Source organism: Schistocerca nitens, chromosome 4 (genome assembly GCF_023898315.1).
Source record: "Schistocerca nitens isolate TAMUIC-IGC-003100 chromosome 4, iqSchNite1.1, whole genome shotgun sequence".
In the NCBI taxonomy this organism is placed as follows: Eukaryota; Metazoa; Arthropoda; class Insecta; order Orthoptera; family Acrididae; genus Schistocerca; species Schistocerca nitens.
The window spans coordinates 385170551-385189822 of NC_064617.1; the positions used below are offsets into that span (position 1 = coordinate 385170551).

The following is a 19272-nucleotide window of genomic DNA, read 5'->3' on the forward strand; positions in this document are numbered from 1 at the left end:
TTTCTATTTCTATCAGTGGCAGTGCTACGATTGCAGTTATGAGCTTGTGTGGCAGCTACTCTGACTCAAGGAGAAGACATGTACACCACTTTCAGATCATTGCTGCCAACGTGTGCTTTATAGTGCTTCTTTATAATGTCAGCCACAATTGAAAATGCCACCACATGTGAAATCAGATCTGTGATTTGTTTTCTAAATGCAAAGAAAGTTAAACCAAAGGAAATTCGTCAGCAAATCTGCAAGGTTTACGGACAAAATGCTATGAGTGATTCAGTGGTTAGAAGATGGGTCAGACTGTTCAGTGAGGAATGTGATCAAGTGCATGAAGAAGAATGAATTGGACACCTGTCTGTGGTTACTGATGAACTGGTTCACACAGTTGAAGAGAAGATTAAGCAAAACCATAAGTTTACACTTAGTGTCCTTGCTATGAAAGTTCCGCAAATCTCACAATCACTAATTCATGAAATTGTTACTGAAAAACTGAAATTTTGAAAACTTTGCTCACGTTGGATACCCAAAATTCTTACTGAACAGCACAAAAAACAACAGATGAATAGTGCACTTCAGTTTTTGACATGTTACAATGAAGAAGGTGCTGGTTTTCTTTCTCAGATAGTCACAGGGGATGAAACTTGGGTATTGTATGACACCCCTGAAACAAAACAGTATTCATTGGAATGGGGGCACACTTCATCCCCAATCAAGGTTGAGCCTAAGCAAATCTTGACACCTCGAAACGTCATGTGCATTATTTTTTGAGACAGAATAGGCACTTTGCTGATTGATTTCTTACCACGAGGCCAAACAATCAATGCACATGGTTACTGCAAGACCATTAAGAAATTGCACCACACAATACAGAACAAGTGCTGAGGATTACTGTCAAAACGTGTTGTTTTTTTCCACGATAATGCCCGACCTCACATGGTGAATGTGACCAAACAACTCTTACGGGAATTTCACTGTGACGCATTTGATCATCCTCTGTACAGCCCAGACTTCGCTCCTAGTGACTTTCATCTCTTCTTACACCTAAAATCTGTCCTTGGTGGTCAACACTTCAACAATGATGACGAGCTGAAAGAACATGTTACCACATGGTTGAATACATAGGCAGCAACCTTCTATGAAGAAGGCATACAAAAACTTGTGCCACGTTATGACAAGTGCTTACAAAATTTCGGAAGCGATGTAGAAAAGTAGTTTAACTGTTGTAGATTTTTGTACAATAAATATTTTTTCTGTATCTGTACACATTTGTTTTATATAACCAAATGGAGCGTGGATATACCTCGTATTCAAAGTAAATGTTATGATGTGAAACATGTCAGTGGAAAATATGGTATAGGAGGAGTTGTTCAGAAAAAACATCTTTAATTTGCATTTGAAAGTACTCCTGCTACCGGTCAGACTTTTCTTTCATGGGTAGATGTCAAAGGGCTTTATAGCTGCATATTTCACCCATTTTGATGCCAAAGCTAGATTTATTAAAGGATAATGTTTCCTTCTAGTGATGTTCTTTTGAATATCTCTCTTACTCTTGGATATGGATAGACAGTTGATACCAAATATCATAAGTGAATAAACATGCTGTTGGGCTACTATCATTATTCCCAGCTGTTTAAAGAGATATATGAGTGAACCCTACACATAACTCTAATTACTTTCTTTTGTGCAATGAATGCTTTTTTGCTCAGATGAGGAGTTACCCCAGAATATTATCCCATAACGCATCAGTGAATGGTAATCTGCAAAATATGTAAACTGACTGAGTTGTTTAATTCCACAGGTGGCAGTTATTCTCATGACAAAAGCAGCTAAAATTAAATGTTTTGTTAGATTTGCTGTATGGTTTTTCTGTTTTCATTCATACACACACCCAAGGACTTAGAATTTTCCACACTGTTTATTATTTTTAAACTAAACACTATTCTGGGTGCGGTCAGAAAAATCTCAGACAGAATGGATCTCATTTCAGGACATGATTTTAGGAAGTCATTTCCTTCTTGAAGTAGCTGATTAATACATTCCAGACCAGGATAATACTGAGTGACAAGTGGTGTGTTCCAAAGTTGTTTTTTGGAGAGAGCAGCAGTACCAGGATTGGGTGTGATGGCCACGAAAATGTGCTTTTGACCTAGGCTGGTTCGGTAATTACATCCAGTGAAGGCTGAGGTGAGAATGGTGGTCAAAATGTAAGTACTGTCATTTGTTAGCAGGTTTAATGTGGACAGCAGTGTGTAGGTGGTCTTTCATGAGGAAAGAGGCACAGTGTTCAGAATAGGACCATATGAAATTTAATTGGGAGAAGGTATTCAGAGAGTCCAGGAAATTTAACAGGTCAGCCTCACCAGGAGTCCATATGGTGAAGATATCATCAATGTATCTAAACGAAACCAGAGGCAGAAGTCTTATGGATATCAGGAAATCCCCGTCCAAGCGACCCATGAAAAGGTTGGGATAGGAAGGAGCCACACTGGTTCCCATGGCTGTACCCCTGGCTGTTTGTATTTATACATCTCAAAGGTGAAATAGTTGTTGGTAAGTATAAAGTTGTTGAAGGTGATTAAGAATGTCATAGGTTCGGAATGAGGTGGGTGCTGTCTGAAGAAATGCTCAGCAGCAGACAGTCCATGTACAGAGGGGATGTCTTTGTAGAGAGAGGTGGCATCAATGGTGACAAAAAAGGTGTGTGGTGGGAGTGGGACAGGCACAGATTTCAGTTGATCTAGGAAATGTTTGGTATCTTTCATATAGGAGGTAAGTCTTGTACGATGGGTTGCAGGTGCTGATCAACTAAGGCAGATACACATATGGTGAGCTTGGCCAACCTTGTTAACATCCCACAGCCTTCACCACAGCCTCTCAGACCAAGAATAACTCATAATCACAAAAACCAGTCACAACAGTATAGTGTCCTCAACCTCTCATCTAAAGCACTCTTCCCTCCTGAATTATATGTATTATCTAAGGGTCTCACTTTCAGCACTTTGATCGGTCTTTTTTGGTGAAACCCTAATTTCCTTCCCTTGTAACGTCTACTGGTAATTTCACTTTGCTACCCAGTCCCAAAATCTTTCCAACAGCAAACTTGATATTGAACTCTGCCTTTAACAGTTCCGACCATGTTTCCACTTGACCCACCAGCACTACCTCAAAATCATGACTAACAAGCCTTCCAAGAAGTCCTCACATCCAGCATTGCTTCACAACCCTTCCTCATGGCCCTACAACATGCCCCTAACATGACCTCTGCAGAACTCCAAGCTCTACATTCCCTAAAAGCTGATGACTCCATTATTATCCTCCCAGCAGACAAAGGATCTCTCACTGTGGTACTTAACCAAAAGGAGTATGTTAGTGAAGGTGTATGCCTGCAATCTGACACCTCCACATACAGCATCTGCCATCAAGATCCCATTCCTCTGATTCAAACTGACCTGCAGTCCCTTCATAAAACCTCAGGCCCCTCGCAAGGACTAACACCTCAACCCATAGAACTTCTCACCCCACCCAGACCATGCACCTCCATCTGTTACCTTCTTCCTAAGATCCACAAACTCAGTCATCCTGGCCATTCTATAGTTGCTGGCTTCCAAGCACCCACCAAACATATATCTTATATTGATCATATATTGATCAGCACCTGCAACCCAAGGTACAAAGACTTTCCTCCTGCATCAAAGATATTAACCATTTCGTAGATCATCTAAAATCTGTGCCTGTCCCACTCCCACTACACACCTTGCTTGTCACCAGTGATGCCACTTCTCTATACCAACATCCTGCATGTACATGATCCGTCTGCTGCTGAGTATTTCCTCAGTCAGCAGTCATTTGATTCCAAATCTATGTCATCTTTCTTATTCACCTTAATCAACTTTATATTCACCAACAACTACTTCACCTTTGAGAGGCAGAAACACAAACAGATCAGGATACGGCCATGGGAACCAGTATGGATCCTTCCTATGCCAGCCTTTTCATGGGTTGTATGGAGTGGGCTTTCAAGGGATCTATAAGTTTTCAGCCCATGGTTTAGTTTGGATACATTGATGAAATCTCTACCATAAGGACTCAAGGTGAAGCTTATGTGTTAAAATTCGTGGAATCTCTGAATACCTTCTCCCAATTAAGATTTACTTAAGCAAGGCCATGACTTGCTAAAATCATGCCCTGAAATGAGATCCATTCTGTCTGAGATTTGGCCCGCCACACCTAGAATAGCTTTTGGCCATCGTCCTAATCTCTGCAGTCTCATGCCACTTTCCTTGATGTTGGTCTTGTTCTCATCAAAGTCCAGCTACACACTGCTGCCCACATTAGACCTACTAACAAACAGCAGGACTTAAATTTTGACAGTTGCCATTCTTTCCATGTCAAACAATTCCCTCCCATACAGCCTTAGCATTTGAGGCAAACATATTTGTTTGGATGCAGACTCTTTACAGCAATACACCACTGTTCTCACCTCAGGTTTCATTGGATGTAATTACCCAACCAGCATAGGTCAAAAGCAGATTTCTGGGGCCATCACATCCAATCCTGGTACTGCTGATCCCTCCAAAAACAACTTCGGAGCACACTACTGGTCACCCTGTATTACACTGGTCTGGAATGTATTAATCAGCTACTTTGGCAGGGCCATGACTTCCTAAAATAATGTCCTAAAATGAGATCCATTCAGTCTGAGATTTTGCCCACCGCACCTAGAATAGCTTTTGCCACCCTATACAAAATGCGAGGGTAAAATTTGAACTTACCTATTTGATACAGAAAATTTATGACATTATCATGCAATCCAGTACATAACAAAATATGAGCCGTTGACTATTTCCATTATACTGTGTAGCTATAGATATGATCTAAAGACAGGCAACAGTGCCTGAAACCAATAATCTTGAAACAGGCAACAGACTTGCCATGTTAGTAACACTGGTTGCCGCCCAAGCACTGAAGTTAGTGACATTGGGCCCAGTTAGGACTTGGATGGGCGACCTTCCAAGGAAAACCAGGTGCCGTTTGTTTTAAGGACATGCAGGTCACCGAAGTGGCATCCAGTAGAAAACTTTACACCAGGCTATTGTGCCACATTACCTTTTTTTTTATCTTGAAGTAATAAACAGCAATCAACAATTTGCAATAAAGTTTATTTTCAAGAAATAAGGATTGCAGGTCACATACTTCACTTCAGCCATATCAGGATAAACTATCCAAACCAAGCATTTTATTGGGAGTCCTTTCTTTTCTTATTGTGACCAATGTGAAATTTTTGGAATGATATTTGTCATGCATTATGTAGTCTGATCGTACATCTCACATTATCAATAAAAAATTGAAACAGCTGTAACACTATGAGTTCTGTTGCTGGAACTTCATCAAGTGTGGACCTTTACATTCTTTGGATCATGTATAAGGACCTTGTTCACTCAGTCATATGGCATGTCATATATCACAATGCCACCAAATGTGCACCTCAGAAATCTGACTCATTATAATTCTGATGTTTGTGGCTGTGCTTTCATACATTGCAATTGACTCTGATGAATGTCTTACTAGTAGAAACTGCTGGAACTTAATTGAGTGTTCAACATCAACACTTACTGGACAAAAATGTTTTTCACAAAATCCAGCAGATTAATAGGCAATTAATCAGCCTCTAACAAAAAATGAGAGACAATCTACAATTCAGAAGCTCCACGTTGAAAATGTGGAATCCTTGTCCTCTGGTAGGAACAATGCTGGACCCAGTGAGTGCCATAGACCATTGGATTCATTCAGATAGTCACATAATCTCAACTGGTCTACCATTCAGTTTGAAAATCTCAGTGATCACCATTTCAGCTTTAATGAAAATGGTTTCAACACAGTTAACTCAAGATTCAGTGCTTAATCTCTATTGACTACTTTTCATTCAAATGTTTATTAAGTCTCTTGACATCAGAACACTTCAGCAGAGTGCAGTGCATTTTTCCCCCAGGCAGAGGTATTTGCAGACAAGTTCAGCTGCCCTCACATTGTTTTATTTTTACTGTGCAACTGATAGTAGTATGAGAAGCTCTCAGATCTGAGCATAATTTTGGATTCTGGAATATATCTATGGTATTAGACTCAAAATGTGTGTTACAAAGCACTGAGAACCGAAAATGGAACAATAAAAAGAAATTCCAAATTTGGGAAATGTTACAGAAAATGGTACAGGAGATGGTACAAAACAAAAGGAGAGCTGTGTGACTCTGTGAGGGGAAGTCAAAAAAATAAAGGGACTTTCAAGAAAACGAATATTTATTCTAATGATAGAACACTGAAACATACATTACTTTTCTACATAAACTCCCTGTGCTAAAGCGCACTTTGTCGAACATTTCACAAGTTTTTTGATTCCGTTGGAAAAAAGGTTTTTTGGTTGTGGCTGTAACCAATCTTGCACCACATTCATGACTTCTGCATTGGTTGCAAATCTTCTTCCCCTTAGTGCTTCCTTCAAAGGTCCAAACATACAGAACTCACTTGGTACCAGGTCTAGACTGTATGGTGGATGTTCCAGCAATTTGAATCCCAACTCATTTATTGTCTGTCTGTTTCGCAGAATGTGGCCAAACATTACCTTGCTGCTGGATGACAGCTTTTCTTTCTGTGATGTTTGTATCTGATTGCAGGTTTCAGTTTATTTCACAACACATCACAGTATTCCTCATTGTTCACAGTTTCACCTCTAGGAGTGAAATGAATGGCTGCCACACCTTCCCTGTCCCCAAATAGTGTTTGTATAATCTTACCAGCTGATTGTTGATGTTTAAATTTCTTAACTTCTGGTGATGATGGAGTTTCCAAATCATGCTCTCAGCCTTACTTTCTGATTTGAGAGTATGCAACCATGTTTTGTCTACAGTAATGATTTGCTGTAAAAATCCATCTCCTTCGTGATGATAATAGGCCAGTTGTTTACAAGAATTGCCCATCCTTTGCACCTCATGTTGTGCAGATGATTTTTTTTCAGTACCCACATTGCACACTTTCTAAAAATGTAGTCTGTCATGCAAGATGGAATACTCTGAACAATGACTGATATGTGATTTCATCCACGGTGATTTGTCTGTTTTCCATCACCATACCCTCAATGACTTCAGAATTGTCCTCAGTTGTTGACATTGATGACCTATCAAATCTTTCCTTGTCACATAGTTAAGTTCTTCCCTGTTTGAAGCACTGTATCCATTTGTAGATCTTATGTCATGATAAACAGCTGTCACCATACTGCACTTGCATTCAACAAATAATTTCTACAGGTTTAAGACCTTATGGAAACAAAAAGTGAATCAGTGTCCTCATTTCCTCTTTGGGGCAGATCGACAATGGAGCTGCCGTGTTTCACAGTCTGCTACAATACAATGATTAACACAGGAATAAGAATGGCTAGTTGTATAGAATTGTCACAAATGACATTACTTCAGTCCTGAATATTAGCAGTGTTACCAAGCCCTTTGGTGAGGAATTGCAAAAGTCTCTACTTTTTAAGTTCCCCTCATACATCTATCAGTCCTTGATGGTCTTTTTGTTATAGTAACAAAGTGGACCTGTTTATGGAGGAGGCTAATACCTTTGACCCAGTAATGGACATCACTCTACCACTGTTTGATTTCTAAACTATTGCATGAAGAAATCTAATTATTTGAAGCCTAGTCTTCTACTTCTACATAAATATTCCATAAGCTACCATAGGGTGCATGGTGTAGGGTGCCTGTACCACCACAAGTTCTTTCCTTACCTGTTCCACACACATATGGAGGGAACAATGGCTGTCTATATGCCTCCTTATGAGCCTCAATTTCTCTGATTGTATCTTTGTGATCCTTACACAAAACTTACATTGATGCCAGTAGAATTGTTATGCAGTCAGTTTCAAATGCTAGTTCTCTAAGTTTTCTCAATAGTGTTCCCCAAAAAGAATAGTGCCTTCCCTTCAGGAATTCCCATTTGAGTTCCTCAACCATCTCCATAATACTTGTGTGTTGTTCAGACCTACTGGTAATAAATCTAGCAGTCCGCCTCTGTATTGCTTTGATATTCTTTAATCCTACATGGTGCAAACCCCAAACTCTCAAGCAATCTCAAGATTGGGTCGCACTAGCATCCTATATGTCATCTTCTTTACAGATGAACCACACTTTCCTAAAATCATTCAAATAAACCAAATTCAACCATTCACCTTCCCTGCTACAGTTCTTACATGCTCATTCCATTACATATCACTTTGCAATGTCACACCTAGATATTTGATCTGTGTGACTGTGTCAAGCAGCACACTACTAATGCTATATTCAACCATTATGGGTTTGTGTTCCCTATTGATCTGCATTAATGTACATTTTTCTTAGATACCATTCACCACACCAACTAGAAATTTTGTCTAAGTCATCTTGTATCCTCCTACAATTAACTCAATGATGACACCTTCTCATACACCAAAGCATCACCAGCAAACAGCCACAAGTTGCTGCTCATCCTGTCCACCAGATCAGTTATGTATTTTTAAAATAATAGCTGTTGTATCACAATGCCCTGAGGCACTTCTGACGATATCTGTGTCTTTTATGAACATTCATGATCAAGGACTGGGTTCTTTTACTTAAGAAGTCTTTCAGTCCATTCACTTATCTCAAAAGCTATTCTGTGTGCTTGTGCCATTGTTAATAGTCTGCAGTGGGCCACCATGACAATTGATTTTTGGAAATTCAGGAATGTGGAATGTGCCTGGTGCCCTTCACCCATAGCTCACAGGATATCTTGTGAGAATAGGGCATGTGGAGCATTAACATTTTTGTAATAAAATTTGGTATACTATCAGAGATTACATTACCACTCTAATCTCTTGGTGTATGTCTTCAAACTCTGTTGTTTCCCATTTTTACTCTCTTCATGATACAGTTGGTGTCATGTTAAGATTTTTTAGCTCTTGAGTTATGTGCCTGTGTGAGTTCTGTTAAATAATCTTAAATCATTGTGCAGATTCATTCTTTTGTGATATATGTGTATATATGTTTATATACTGGTACCAAATTGGTGGTGGTGTGGTTTAATAAATTAAAGCCAGATAATAATAGTTTTTTAAAAAACATCTTTCCCACCCATGCTGTGTTTACATGCTGTCAAGAATTTAAGTGAGTTTCATACAGCATACTTTAAATAATCCCAATCTCTTTATAATCTTCCCCCTCTTTTTTACATGTGTAAAAATACTACATTCCAATGCATTTTCAGCCCTTTTATCTTTTGTGAATCACTCTCAATCTGATGCTGCCTCATTCACAGGCAGTTTTTCTATTCTTAAATTGTTTTTGCAATATAACTATTATAATCACGAAAGAAACAATTACTTAACCATAAAAAGTTCTCGGTTTACTTGCCATGTCAAATTTGGATAAAATCCTGAGCTTTCGATGACTACCTCCATCATGACAGAGGTAGTCATCGAAAGCTCGGGATTTTATCCAAATTTGACGCGGCAAGTAAACCGAGAACTTTTTATGCAAGGACTACATTGCGAAAGGTTTCGTAGTCAAATTACTTAACCAGTTAGACATTTTTGTCCTTTTTCTGTTCTTTTAAAACTAATAAACACAAGCTTATATTTTCATTTCTGTGAAGTGTTAAATTTCATTAATCTGAAGGGATGGAAAACAACTAGTTGTTTATGATTACAGAGCTCTGAGCCTATGGTGCTGTCAGGACCTAACATGGGAGGCAAATCTTGTTATGTTCGCCAGGTTGCACTGTTAGTCATTATGGCACACACCGGCTCATTTATACCAGCCGAGTATGCCACTATCAGCATTCTTGATGCCGTTTATGTATGGTAAGCATAAATTATCTGTTTATTATTGTACTAGGTGCCTTTATAGAATTCCATATTATGAATAGTTTTAAAGCTGACAATATCCACTGTTTTTTTTAAATTGGGGAAAAACAAAGCAGTCTACTTGATTTATCTTTGCATAGCAAACAACTGTATATTTGAGAGTTGGAGAGTAGGACAGGAACTGATGGTATGTGTAAGAGAAGAGAACTTGGATTAATCAGCTAGGTCAAATGTAACTGATAAATCAGTTACCAGATGAGATGCAAAGAGAGACCGTTGGCCAATCAGAGACAAGACCAGATGATTTGCCCTTCTGTTGTTCGTTGACTCTGGAACTGTTTTTTAATATCAGACTTGCCACCTAGATAATTCAATTACAGCTACTCATGAGAAATATTCTTTTGATACATAAGATCTGGTTCAATTAACAAAATGACAGAAAACAATTTTTAATTTTATGGAAAGCCAGAATTCAGTACCATCCATCAAACATTCATGGAAAATATGCCATCAAATAAGGCAGTGCCATGTATAACATCTTTAGGTCTTCACACATACTTCTCTAGCTGTTTATGTGAAACTGTGGTTCTTATGTACATCCTTGCCTGGTGCAGCAAGTGATGATTTCATCTTACAAAATTGCGCCACTTAACAATATGGGGCTCATCTCATAGATAAATGTCTTCAACAGCTTATAATTATAATGCAACTAACACACACACACACACACACACACACACACACACACACACACACACACACACACACACACACAACATGTCTCTGGTACTATCTGTAAGTGGTCTTCTATTTGAAATGGTCCACAGACTGATGCCTGACAAAAAGGAAAATCACAAGAAGAATTTCATTTATTTCATATGGGACTCATGGAACCTTTATTAACTCTTTGCACTCCATAAAGCAGACAAAGGACATCTCTGTGCACTCTTATTTAAATCACTACTGCCTGGGCAGCAAGCACGCCTCAGAGAATTGCAGAGTCTCTTTGTGGAAACAAAGAGGCCACTGACCAACACTAATACATAGATTCACACCTGTCACATTCCATTGATGTTGGTTTTTTTTTTTTTTTTTTTTTTTTTAAAAAAAACATGGCACAATCCTTATGCTTATTCCCAGGAAACTTGTTGATAATGTGCAACTTTCCATTTCAGTGTTCCTCATCATCAGAAGTTGAATGTAGCCCTCATTTTCGTACTCGTCTTCTTTCTTCACCAAGTCTCTAATAACACTTTTACAGAGTGCTTTGTGAGATGATGTCATCAAGTTGTAAGTTTCTCACAGTGGTTCCCATACAGTAAATAGCTATGTACAAGACGTACCTCCAAGAACCAGAAGCACAGTTTTCACCACCACTTGCGACTCTTCATTACTGAACTGTAACTGTAAATAAAATGCTCAGATCAATCAACTCCACCAGTCTTCAAATCATAACCAGTAATCACACGTGGTTTCATTATTCATTCCCTTTCCTTTCTGGTTCTCCTTTCTACAAGTGGAAGAGTTATTTGCTTTTGTAGAAAGCATCAGAACAGTTCATTTCTCCTGCCATCCTACAACCATAATTTTGTTATTGCAGAGGGATTTTATTTCATACTTGTTTAGATGCAGAACTTCTTTCTTGATTGCAGCCGTGTACAAATGGTCAGTGTACAAATGATATCCTGATTGCCCTGTAATATCTCTGATATTAGCCAGCAGTTGAAGAACTATTCCCTGAGAAAAATTCAAGTCTGGATAAATCAATAACTCTGTAGTTATAGAACCAAAATAGGATGTCAAACTACAGATACAACCACTTGATGAATCTGAAATTACATAAATTCTCTGTCCCCAGTTTTATGGTTTTTGAGAATTATTCATTTTGAAAAACACCTGACCCTTGAACAACACTATACATTCAACAGCAACTAAATGCTTATATGGTCTATAAATTTTGAAAAACTTGTCAGACAAGTAATCCAACACAATTTTCACTTTACTCAGATGTGACTGACCCTGAGTTTTGACATGTGTTGCACTTTATGGATTAGAAACATGAAGTGTCCTAAAAAATTTCCATAAGTCATTTGCAACTAAAGCAATCTGAAACAAAAGTATATGATTGTAAGCATTCTCTTACACATTTTTACACTTTTGTGTTGCCGCATCCAATAGCACACCGTGGGAGCATTTCATTTCTTCTATGGTACTATATCTCCAGTCCCACCATGCAGAAAGTTGTGGAAATGGTGTCATTTTCCACATTTTTACTGTAGCAGACTTTTTTGATTTGTGTGCTGTCTGTTGGAATAAGTTGTCTGTAAAAATTAACTGAAAGAAACCAACTGATGGTGATGGAACATTGCTAGTTTAGGTGATAAAACAACACTTTGAAACATCAAAAGGAAAAGAGTCATTGTCACTCTGTATTCACCATGAATCTTGTGCTGAATAAAAAAAAAGTGAACATTTTCACTGTTTTCCTCATCATTTTACTTGTAAGTTTACAAATGAATCAGTGCATCATCAAAATTATAGTCCCTTCATTTTCGCTTAGAGATTAGTCTAAAAGCTGTACAATCTCTTCCTCAGAAAGGAGCATACATGAACTAGTCACCTCGCACCTACTAATTTGAATGTAATAATTACAACATTTCCCCCAACACTGCTGCTACAGTTTGATGCCAAGTTAACCAGGTTTACCCAGATGGTAGTACTATCCAGAATTGGTACCTAGTAGAGTCAGATTCAAGAATGGAGCATCTGAGAGCTGAAAAAAATCTGGAATGAAGCTTGACACTAGAATGGAAGACAAAATTTGCTGTGTCAAGCACCATTCACTGTTGGGAGTGGAAAGGGTTAACATCAGAGCAATCTCTGTCTATATTGATTATACTTGAGCTATACAAAACTGACATGTTCATTTTGTACATTTCGAGTATGATCCAAGTTTCAAAATGAATCTTTGTGTGTTTGTATCCATAAGTTTAATAACACATTGTCATGTGTGCTAAACTTAAGGTAAGTTTAATAACATGTGACACATATGACACTTTTTAAATTATATTTTGTGATCTTCCCCCAATTTTTGGAAACCACTGTGTTATAGGAAAATGAGAAATAAATCACTAACTATTTTAAATGATGCAACTTGATTGTTTTTATGGGTAGAACTAACATGAAACTTAGGGCTATTTTAAATGATGCAACTTGATTGTTTTTATGGGTAGAACTAACATGAAACTTAGGGCTCATGCTGTGTTATGTATCCCACAGAACAATATAATTATTAATCATAATTTAAAATTAGTATATAAGTTTTTCAATACACCTAAATGAAAAGCAATGATCTCTGAGGTTAAAAATGTGTAATTATTTAGGTGATAAATGAAACAAAGTAGTCTGCACATTAGTCAAAGGCAATACAACAGACACCATGACATAAAAAGGTGTGTGGGGATCTATTTTGTTCTCCCTCTTAGCAGGTTACAGCATTCATAGTCATGTTGGGGATTCCTCAAGGGGGCCAATCGTGAGGTAGGGGGAGACATGAAGTTGGAACATAACTGTAGGGTATTGGGCAGGACATGTAGAATGTTCTAGAAATATCATCATTAGATAGGCTTCTGATTTCCAGAAAGCGTAAGCTCCAAGAAATACAGGAAAATGACCATCAGCCAAGAGGCATACAATTGTCCATTGAAGTTGAGTAGGAATGGGAGAAAATTGTGTGGTACAAAATAATAGTTCTAATTGAGAAATAAAGTCAAAAGAAATTCTGTGAGAAGTTCATGTTGAAGTTTAAAAATTAGCAGGGGTATTTGTAATACTAAAAAATGAATCAGTTGTAATATATGTAATGATGAAATGTGTCACAATAGCTGGTTCGAAGTAACAAATAGGAGTGACACTTGCAAATGGCGTAGGAACTCTTGACTGGTGGAGAGTGGAGAGAGAAGATTGGTGTGTGGATGACACAGTCAGTGTCTTCAGCAAGTACCCTGTGCAGCTGCACAAGGTGTAAAATACGAGAAGCCTGTTAGAATTCAGGTATCTTTAACAAATTTAGTTTGTGCCAATGTAAACTTTAAATAGTGAACAATTTCAGGTAGAGGCTGATCTGTTTGATCTGCTCATAGAAGAGTTTGCGTCTCTCAAGACCAAATAAGCACACCTACGCTATGCACTTCACCTTTGTCATTTCTGTTGTGTTGGCTACAGTGGGAGTCAGCACTGACACTAACAAACAAGGAGAGTAGTTGCAATGGCTGATGACAGGAATCCAAAATGATCTTTACATATCACATGCTGATTAATTTAACACTTTATATATTTCTAAAAAGAAGAGAACCGAAACTTAACTTGCTTCCTCTGGCGTACATGCAAGTGATTTTCACTATTGCTACTCCCAGAACACAGGCTAAGTGTCATCTTGATATTACTCAGTACTGATACTCTCAGAGTATGTGACCGAACTGGGTTGACCAGCGACGGGCAGCTGGTTAAATCAGTGTTGACAGGGGGCACTGAACTCTGTGTTCCTGGAGGTGTGGCACTGCCCGCTCTTTCCATTGGCAGGTTGGTCATCACTTTCTTGATGCCATTTTTTGGCACTGTGCTGGTTGGTGTGCAGTCAATGCTGTAGGACTGCACAATTTCCAATTCTGAATATCAGTACACTGATGGAAAAAAAAAAAACTGCAACACCAAGAAGGAGTTGTGTGACATAAATGAAAGTTGGTAGGTGTGTTTCTACAGCTGAAAGATGATGTCTATTAAAATTTATTGTTAGCCACAGAAGAGTAGCACTAATAATACCACTATGAGGATTCAAACCAGGTTTGCTTTAATTACATGTTGTAGTAGTTGTGAGCATCAGTTATCTTTGAGACTGATGTGGTGAGTTGATGTTAGTCAAAAATGCATTTAAGCTGTCAAAGACGCCATTATCGATGACCCTCTAAGTTTGAAAGAGGTTGCGTCATAGGGATACAAGAAGCCAGTGCTGGCAGCGCTGTGCATTAGAAGATCGGGCTTAGGATTGCCACGTGGCACAACTCAGAAGGAAGACCACTGTGTTCGACATATGGCTCTTGCACGTTCTACTGCATCTTCAGCAGCAATTTGAGCAGCAGTTGGCACCACATTGACCTGACAAACTGTTACAGTTGGTTACTTCAAGGACAGCACTGAGCCAGACACCCTGTAGTGTGCTTTCCACTGATCCCAAACTACTGTCATTTGTGACTTCAGTGGCATCAAGCAAGAGCTTATTGGACGGCAGGGCAGAGATCTGTTATGCTTCCTGATGAAAACTGGTTCTGCCTTGGTGCCAGTGATGGTTGTACGTTGGTTGGGAAGAGGCCAATTGAGGGCTTGCAACCAACCTGTCTATGTGCTAGACGCACTGGACCTGGAGCTGGAGTTGTGGTCTGGGGTGCAATGTCATATGACAGCAGGAGCACTCTTGTCATCATCCCATGCACCCTGGCTGCACATTTTTACATCAGTTTGGTGATCTGACTTGTTGTGCTGCTGTTCATGAACAGTATTCCTGGGGAGTTTCCCAACAGAATAGTGCTCGCCCATGTACCGCTGCCAAAATGCTCTACAGAGTGTCTGTAATGGTTCTGGAGGGGAATAATGTGAATTGTTCAGTGCTGATGTAGTTGTACTAATGCATGTTTAGCCGCACCAGAAATTGTAAGTCCATAAATGCACACAGGTATGGATGCATGCAAGTTAAGAAACATTGTGGCAGTTCTGGAACACTGGCTGTAAATTAATTTCTTTGAGTTTTGGTGTAGGCTTGATATTTACAGTGTACAACAGTGACAATGTGGGTGCATCGGCTATTCTCTCTTCGTGTTGACTTCTTCTCCAAAAATGTCCATTTAAAAATGCAAGTTCTCATCACATCAGGATGTGGAGCTTAGGACATAGCTCAGTAGGAGAATGAAAACATGACTTCCACATATAACAACTTGTAGTTACCTTAATATTGGGAGAGTGCAAGTATACACATCTTTGTCATACCAGCTGAAAAGACCAACACCCACAGAGATTGATCAAAATACAATTGAGGTGCATAAAAAAATTGATAGTATAGCTTTCAGTTTTCTGCCAACTTACTCATATATAATCATACCTCCCTACAATATCTTTGTTGTATGGGGATGGCATGAATAAGAATCATTACAAATATTTATTTGTATGTGTAGGCCATATGAAGAACCTACACATGTTGACATGTTGCCTTGGCCAGTTCCATCACCAGATCTGGCTCCAATAAAGCACATATACAACGTCATTGGATGACAACTCCAGCATCATCCACAGACAGCATTAACCATCCCTGTATTGACAGACCATATGCAAAAGGCATGGGACTCTATCCCACAAACTGACATCCAGCACCTGCACAACACAATGCATGCATATTTGCATACTTGCATTGAACATTGTAGTGGTTACACTGGTTCCTAAGGTAACATTTCACATTGCAAATGTGAATCTCACACCTACATTAACCTGTGATTTTGCAATGGTAATCACTTAAGTATGTTATCTAGACATTTGTATTCCTGAAATTTCATTACTCTACGTTAATTATTCTTTGGTCTTGCAGTTTTTTTCCGCCAGTGTATTTATATTGCTAATGACCATGTGGATGCGGTAAAATGCAGCTTGTGAATGTGTAATATTATTTTAACTTTGTTAAGTGAAATATCTAAAGCAGAGGCAGTATTTTGAATCTAGTATGTTTTTGCTTAGAGACTTGCATATGAGTGTATTTTAATGAGTTAATTTTGATGCTCATGGCTTTAAAATTAATATGTTCCAGGGATTCCGTAACATCGGATATAATTTTTAAGGCGGTGTGCTCTGACTTAATGGTTCTCTCTGATAGCCCCCAATATAATGCCAAGTGCTAACTATGTTGAAATTGTGATACCACTCAGGCAAGAATAGTAGAAACCACCACATCTCTGTAATAAATTGTCTTTATGCCATTTTTGGTTCTGTACCATGGCCTTCAGGAATGATGGATCTTGTTCAGGTACAATGTTATTTCTGCAGCGATTACTAGGATATCATCAGTGTGGTAAAATTCCTCCAATGGATTTTGCAAAATACAGTTTACATGTTTGTGTCCATTTTTGTGTATTAGTAGGATATTGTATGACAAACTGCCTATTGGCTTCTGTCTCGGGTTCTTCGGCCGACGTTCATCTAATGATTTTTCTGACGTTTCGCCAGCACGAGTGGATGGCATTGTCAAAGCTTCACCCTCCATTGCCGGTGGTGAAGCTTTGACAATGCCAGCCACTCGTGCTGGCGAAACGTCAGGAAAATCATTAGATGAACGTCGGCCGAAGAACCCGAGACAGAAGCCAATAGGCAGTTTGTCAACAAGTGGCCACGAAAGCCTTAACAATTTTGTAGGATATTGTATACTGAAGCTTCTGTGCCCATCTTGCCAAGTATCCTGGTGGATATATTGGGAATATACACTCTGAAATGTAGTACCAAATTCAAACCAAGAAAAATATACAAGTACAAGGAAATACTATCTGCAAACAATGTTGCTAAGCTCAGACATAGTTTAAGTCTGGAACCTAGGGAATTGGCTACTCTGAGGTGACAAATATCTTCCATCATATTGGACCTCCTTTAGCCTGGAATAGTGCAGCAACTTCACATGGCGTGGACTCAACAAGTGATTGGAAGTTCCCTGCAGAAATATTGAGCCATGCTGTTTCTTTAAACAACCATAATTGTGAAAGTGTTGCCGGTGCAGGATTTCGTGCATGAAGTGACCTCTCGAATATGCCCCATAAATGTTTGATGGGATTCATATTGGGTGATCTGGATTGTCATATCATTTGTTTAAATTGTCCAGGATGTTCTTCAAACCAGTCACGAACAATTATGGCCAAGTGACATGGTGCATTGTCATCTGTAAAAATAAAGTAGTTATATGGGAACATGAAGTCCATGAATGGCTGCAATTGGTCTCCAATTAGCTGAACATAACCATTTCCATTCAGTGAACCAGTCCATTGCATGTAAACACACCCCTCACCATTATGGAGCCACCACCAGCTTGCACTGTGCCTTGTTGACAACCTGGGTCTGCGGCTTTGTTAGGTCTCCACCACACTAGAACACTACCAGTGGCTCTTGTGAACTGAAATCAGGACTCATCTGACCAGACCTCTGTTTTTCAGTTATCTACAGTCAAATCGATGTGGTCACAAGCCAAGGAGAGGCACTGCTGATACTGTTGTGCTGTTAGCAAAGTCACTCGCATTGGTCGTCTACTGCCATAGCCCATTAATGCCAGACTTCACCACACTGCCCTAATGGATGCATTTATCCTACATCCCACATTGATTTCTATAGTTATTTTAGGCAGTGTTGCTTGTCTGTTACCACTGACAACTCTTCACAAATGCCACTGCTCTCGGTCGTTAAGTGAAGGCTGTCAGTCACTGCATTGTCTGTGGTGAGAGGTAATGCCTGAAATTTGGTATTCTTTGCACACTCTTGACACTGTGGATCTCAGAATATTACATTCAAAATCTGTTAATTCCCTTCATGTGACCATAATCACATTGGAAACTTTGTCAAATCAATCACCTGAATACAAATGATAGCTCTGCCAGTGCACTGACCTTTTATACCTTGTGTTCATGATACTACTGCATTCTGTATATGTGTGTATCATTATCTTCAGTGTATTACTACCACTGGGGGTCAACAATAAGTGGAACATTTTCTTAGAACTTCTGACTGGGCACATAAAGAGTACCATCCCATTCAAAAGTGAGTAGTCAGAAAATCTCTCTTTAAAATGAAAACATGTTTGATTAGGCATTAGAGCAAAATAAGTGAAAGAAAGAATGGAATACAGTATAGCTTCTCCAGATTGATAACTCCAAGTTACGTAAAGAAATCTACAACCAGAACAAGTATCAGTACTCCAGAGAAGTCAGGAGATTAAAAGCGGGAAGACTTACCCAACAGATACTAAGCTCAGATTATGCCTCAAAGTCCTGCTGGTCAGTTGTAAATGAAATCAAAAACAACAAATCTATTACTAAAATTAATAATGTAGAATTAACTGTGAATAACGATATAATTTCTGTCTGCCTTCTTGTTAGTAATATTTTTAATGACTATAGATACTGTCAAAAGTGATGTCTGCATGATACTGGGTACACAGCATACATTTGAGTCCACTAATGAACATAGCTGTGGTGCAGTACCTGCAGTAAGCACAGATGACATTTTGCAGCTTGTTGACAGCCTCAGAAACAAAATGGCTGCAGGTTTAGATGAAATTTCTCCATATCAATTGAAGAGATCCAAACATGAACTAGTGAAACCGTTAGTTCATTTAA

The 19272-nt window shown here is 38.8% G+C and overlaps 1 protein-coding gene across 1 annotated transcript in view; it reads left to right on the forward strand.

Moving 5' to 3' along the window:
- LOC126251586 (DNA mismatch repair protein Msh3-like) overlaps positions 1–19272 on the forward strand; it is a 363938-nt gene that overhangs the window by 250979 nt on the left and 93687 nt on the right. The window contains exon 15 of the mRNA XM_049952118.1: positions 9708–9859. Coding sequence (XP_049808075.1) covers positions 9708–9859 — 152 coding nt within the window. The remainder of the gene's footprint in view (positions 1–9707; positions 9860–19272) is intronic.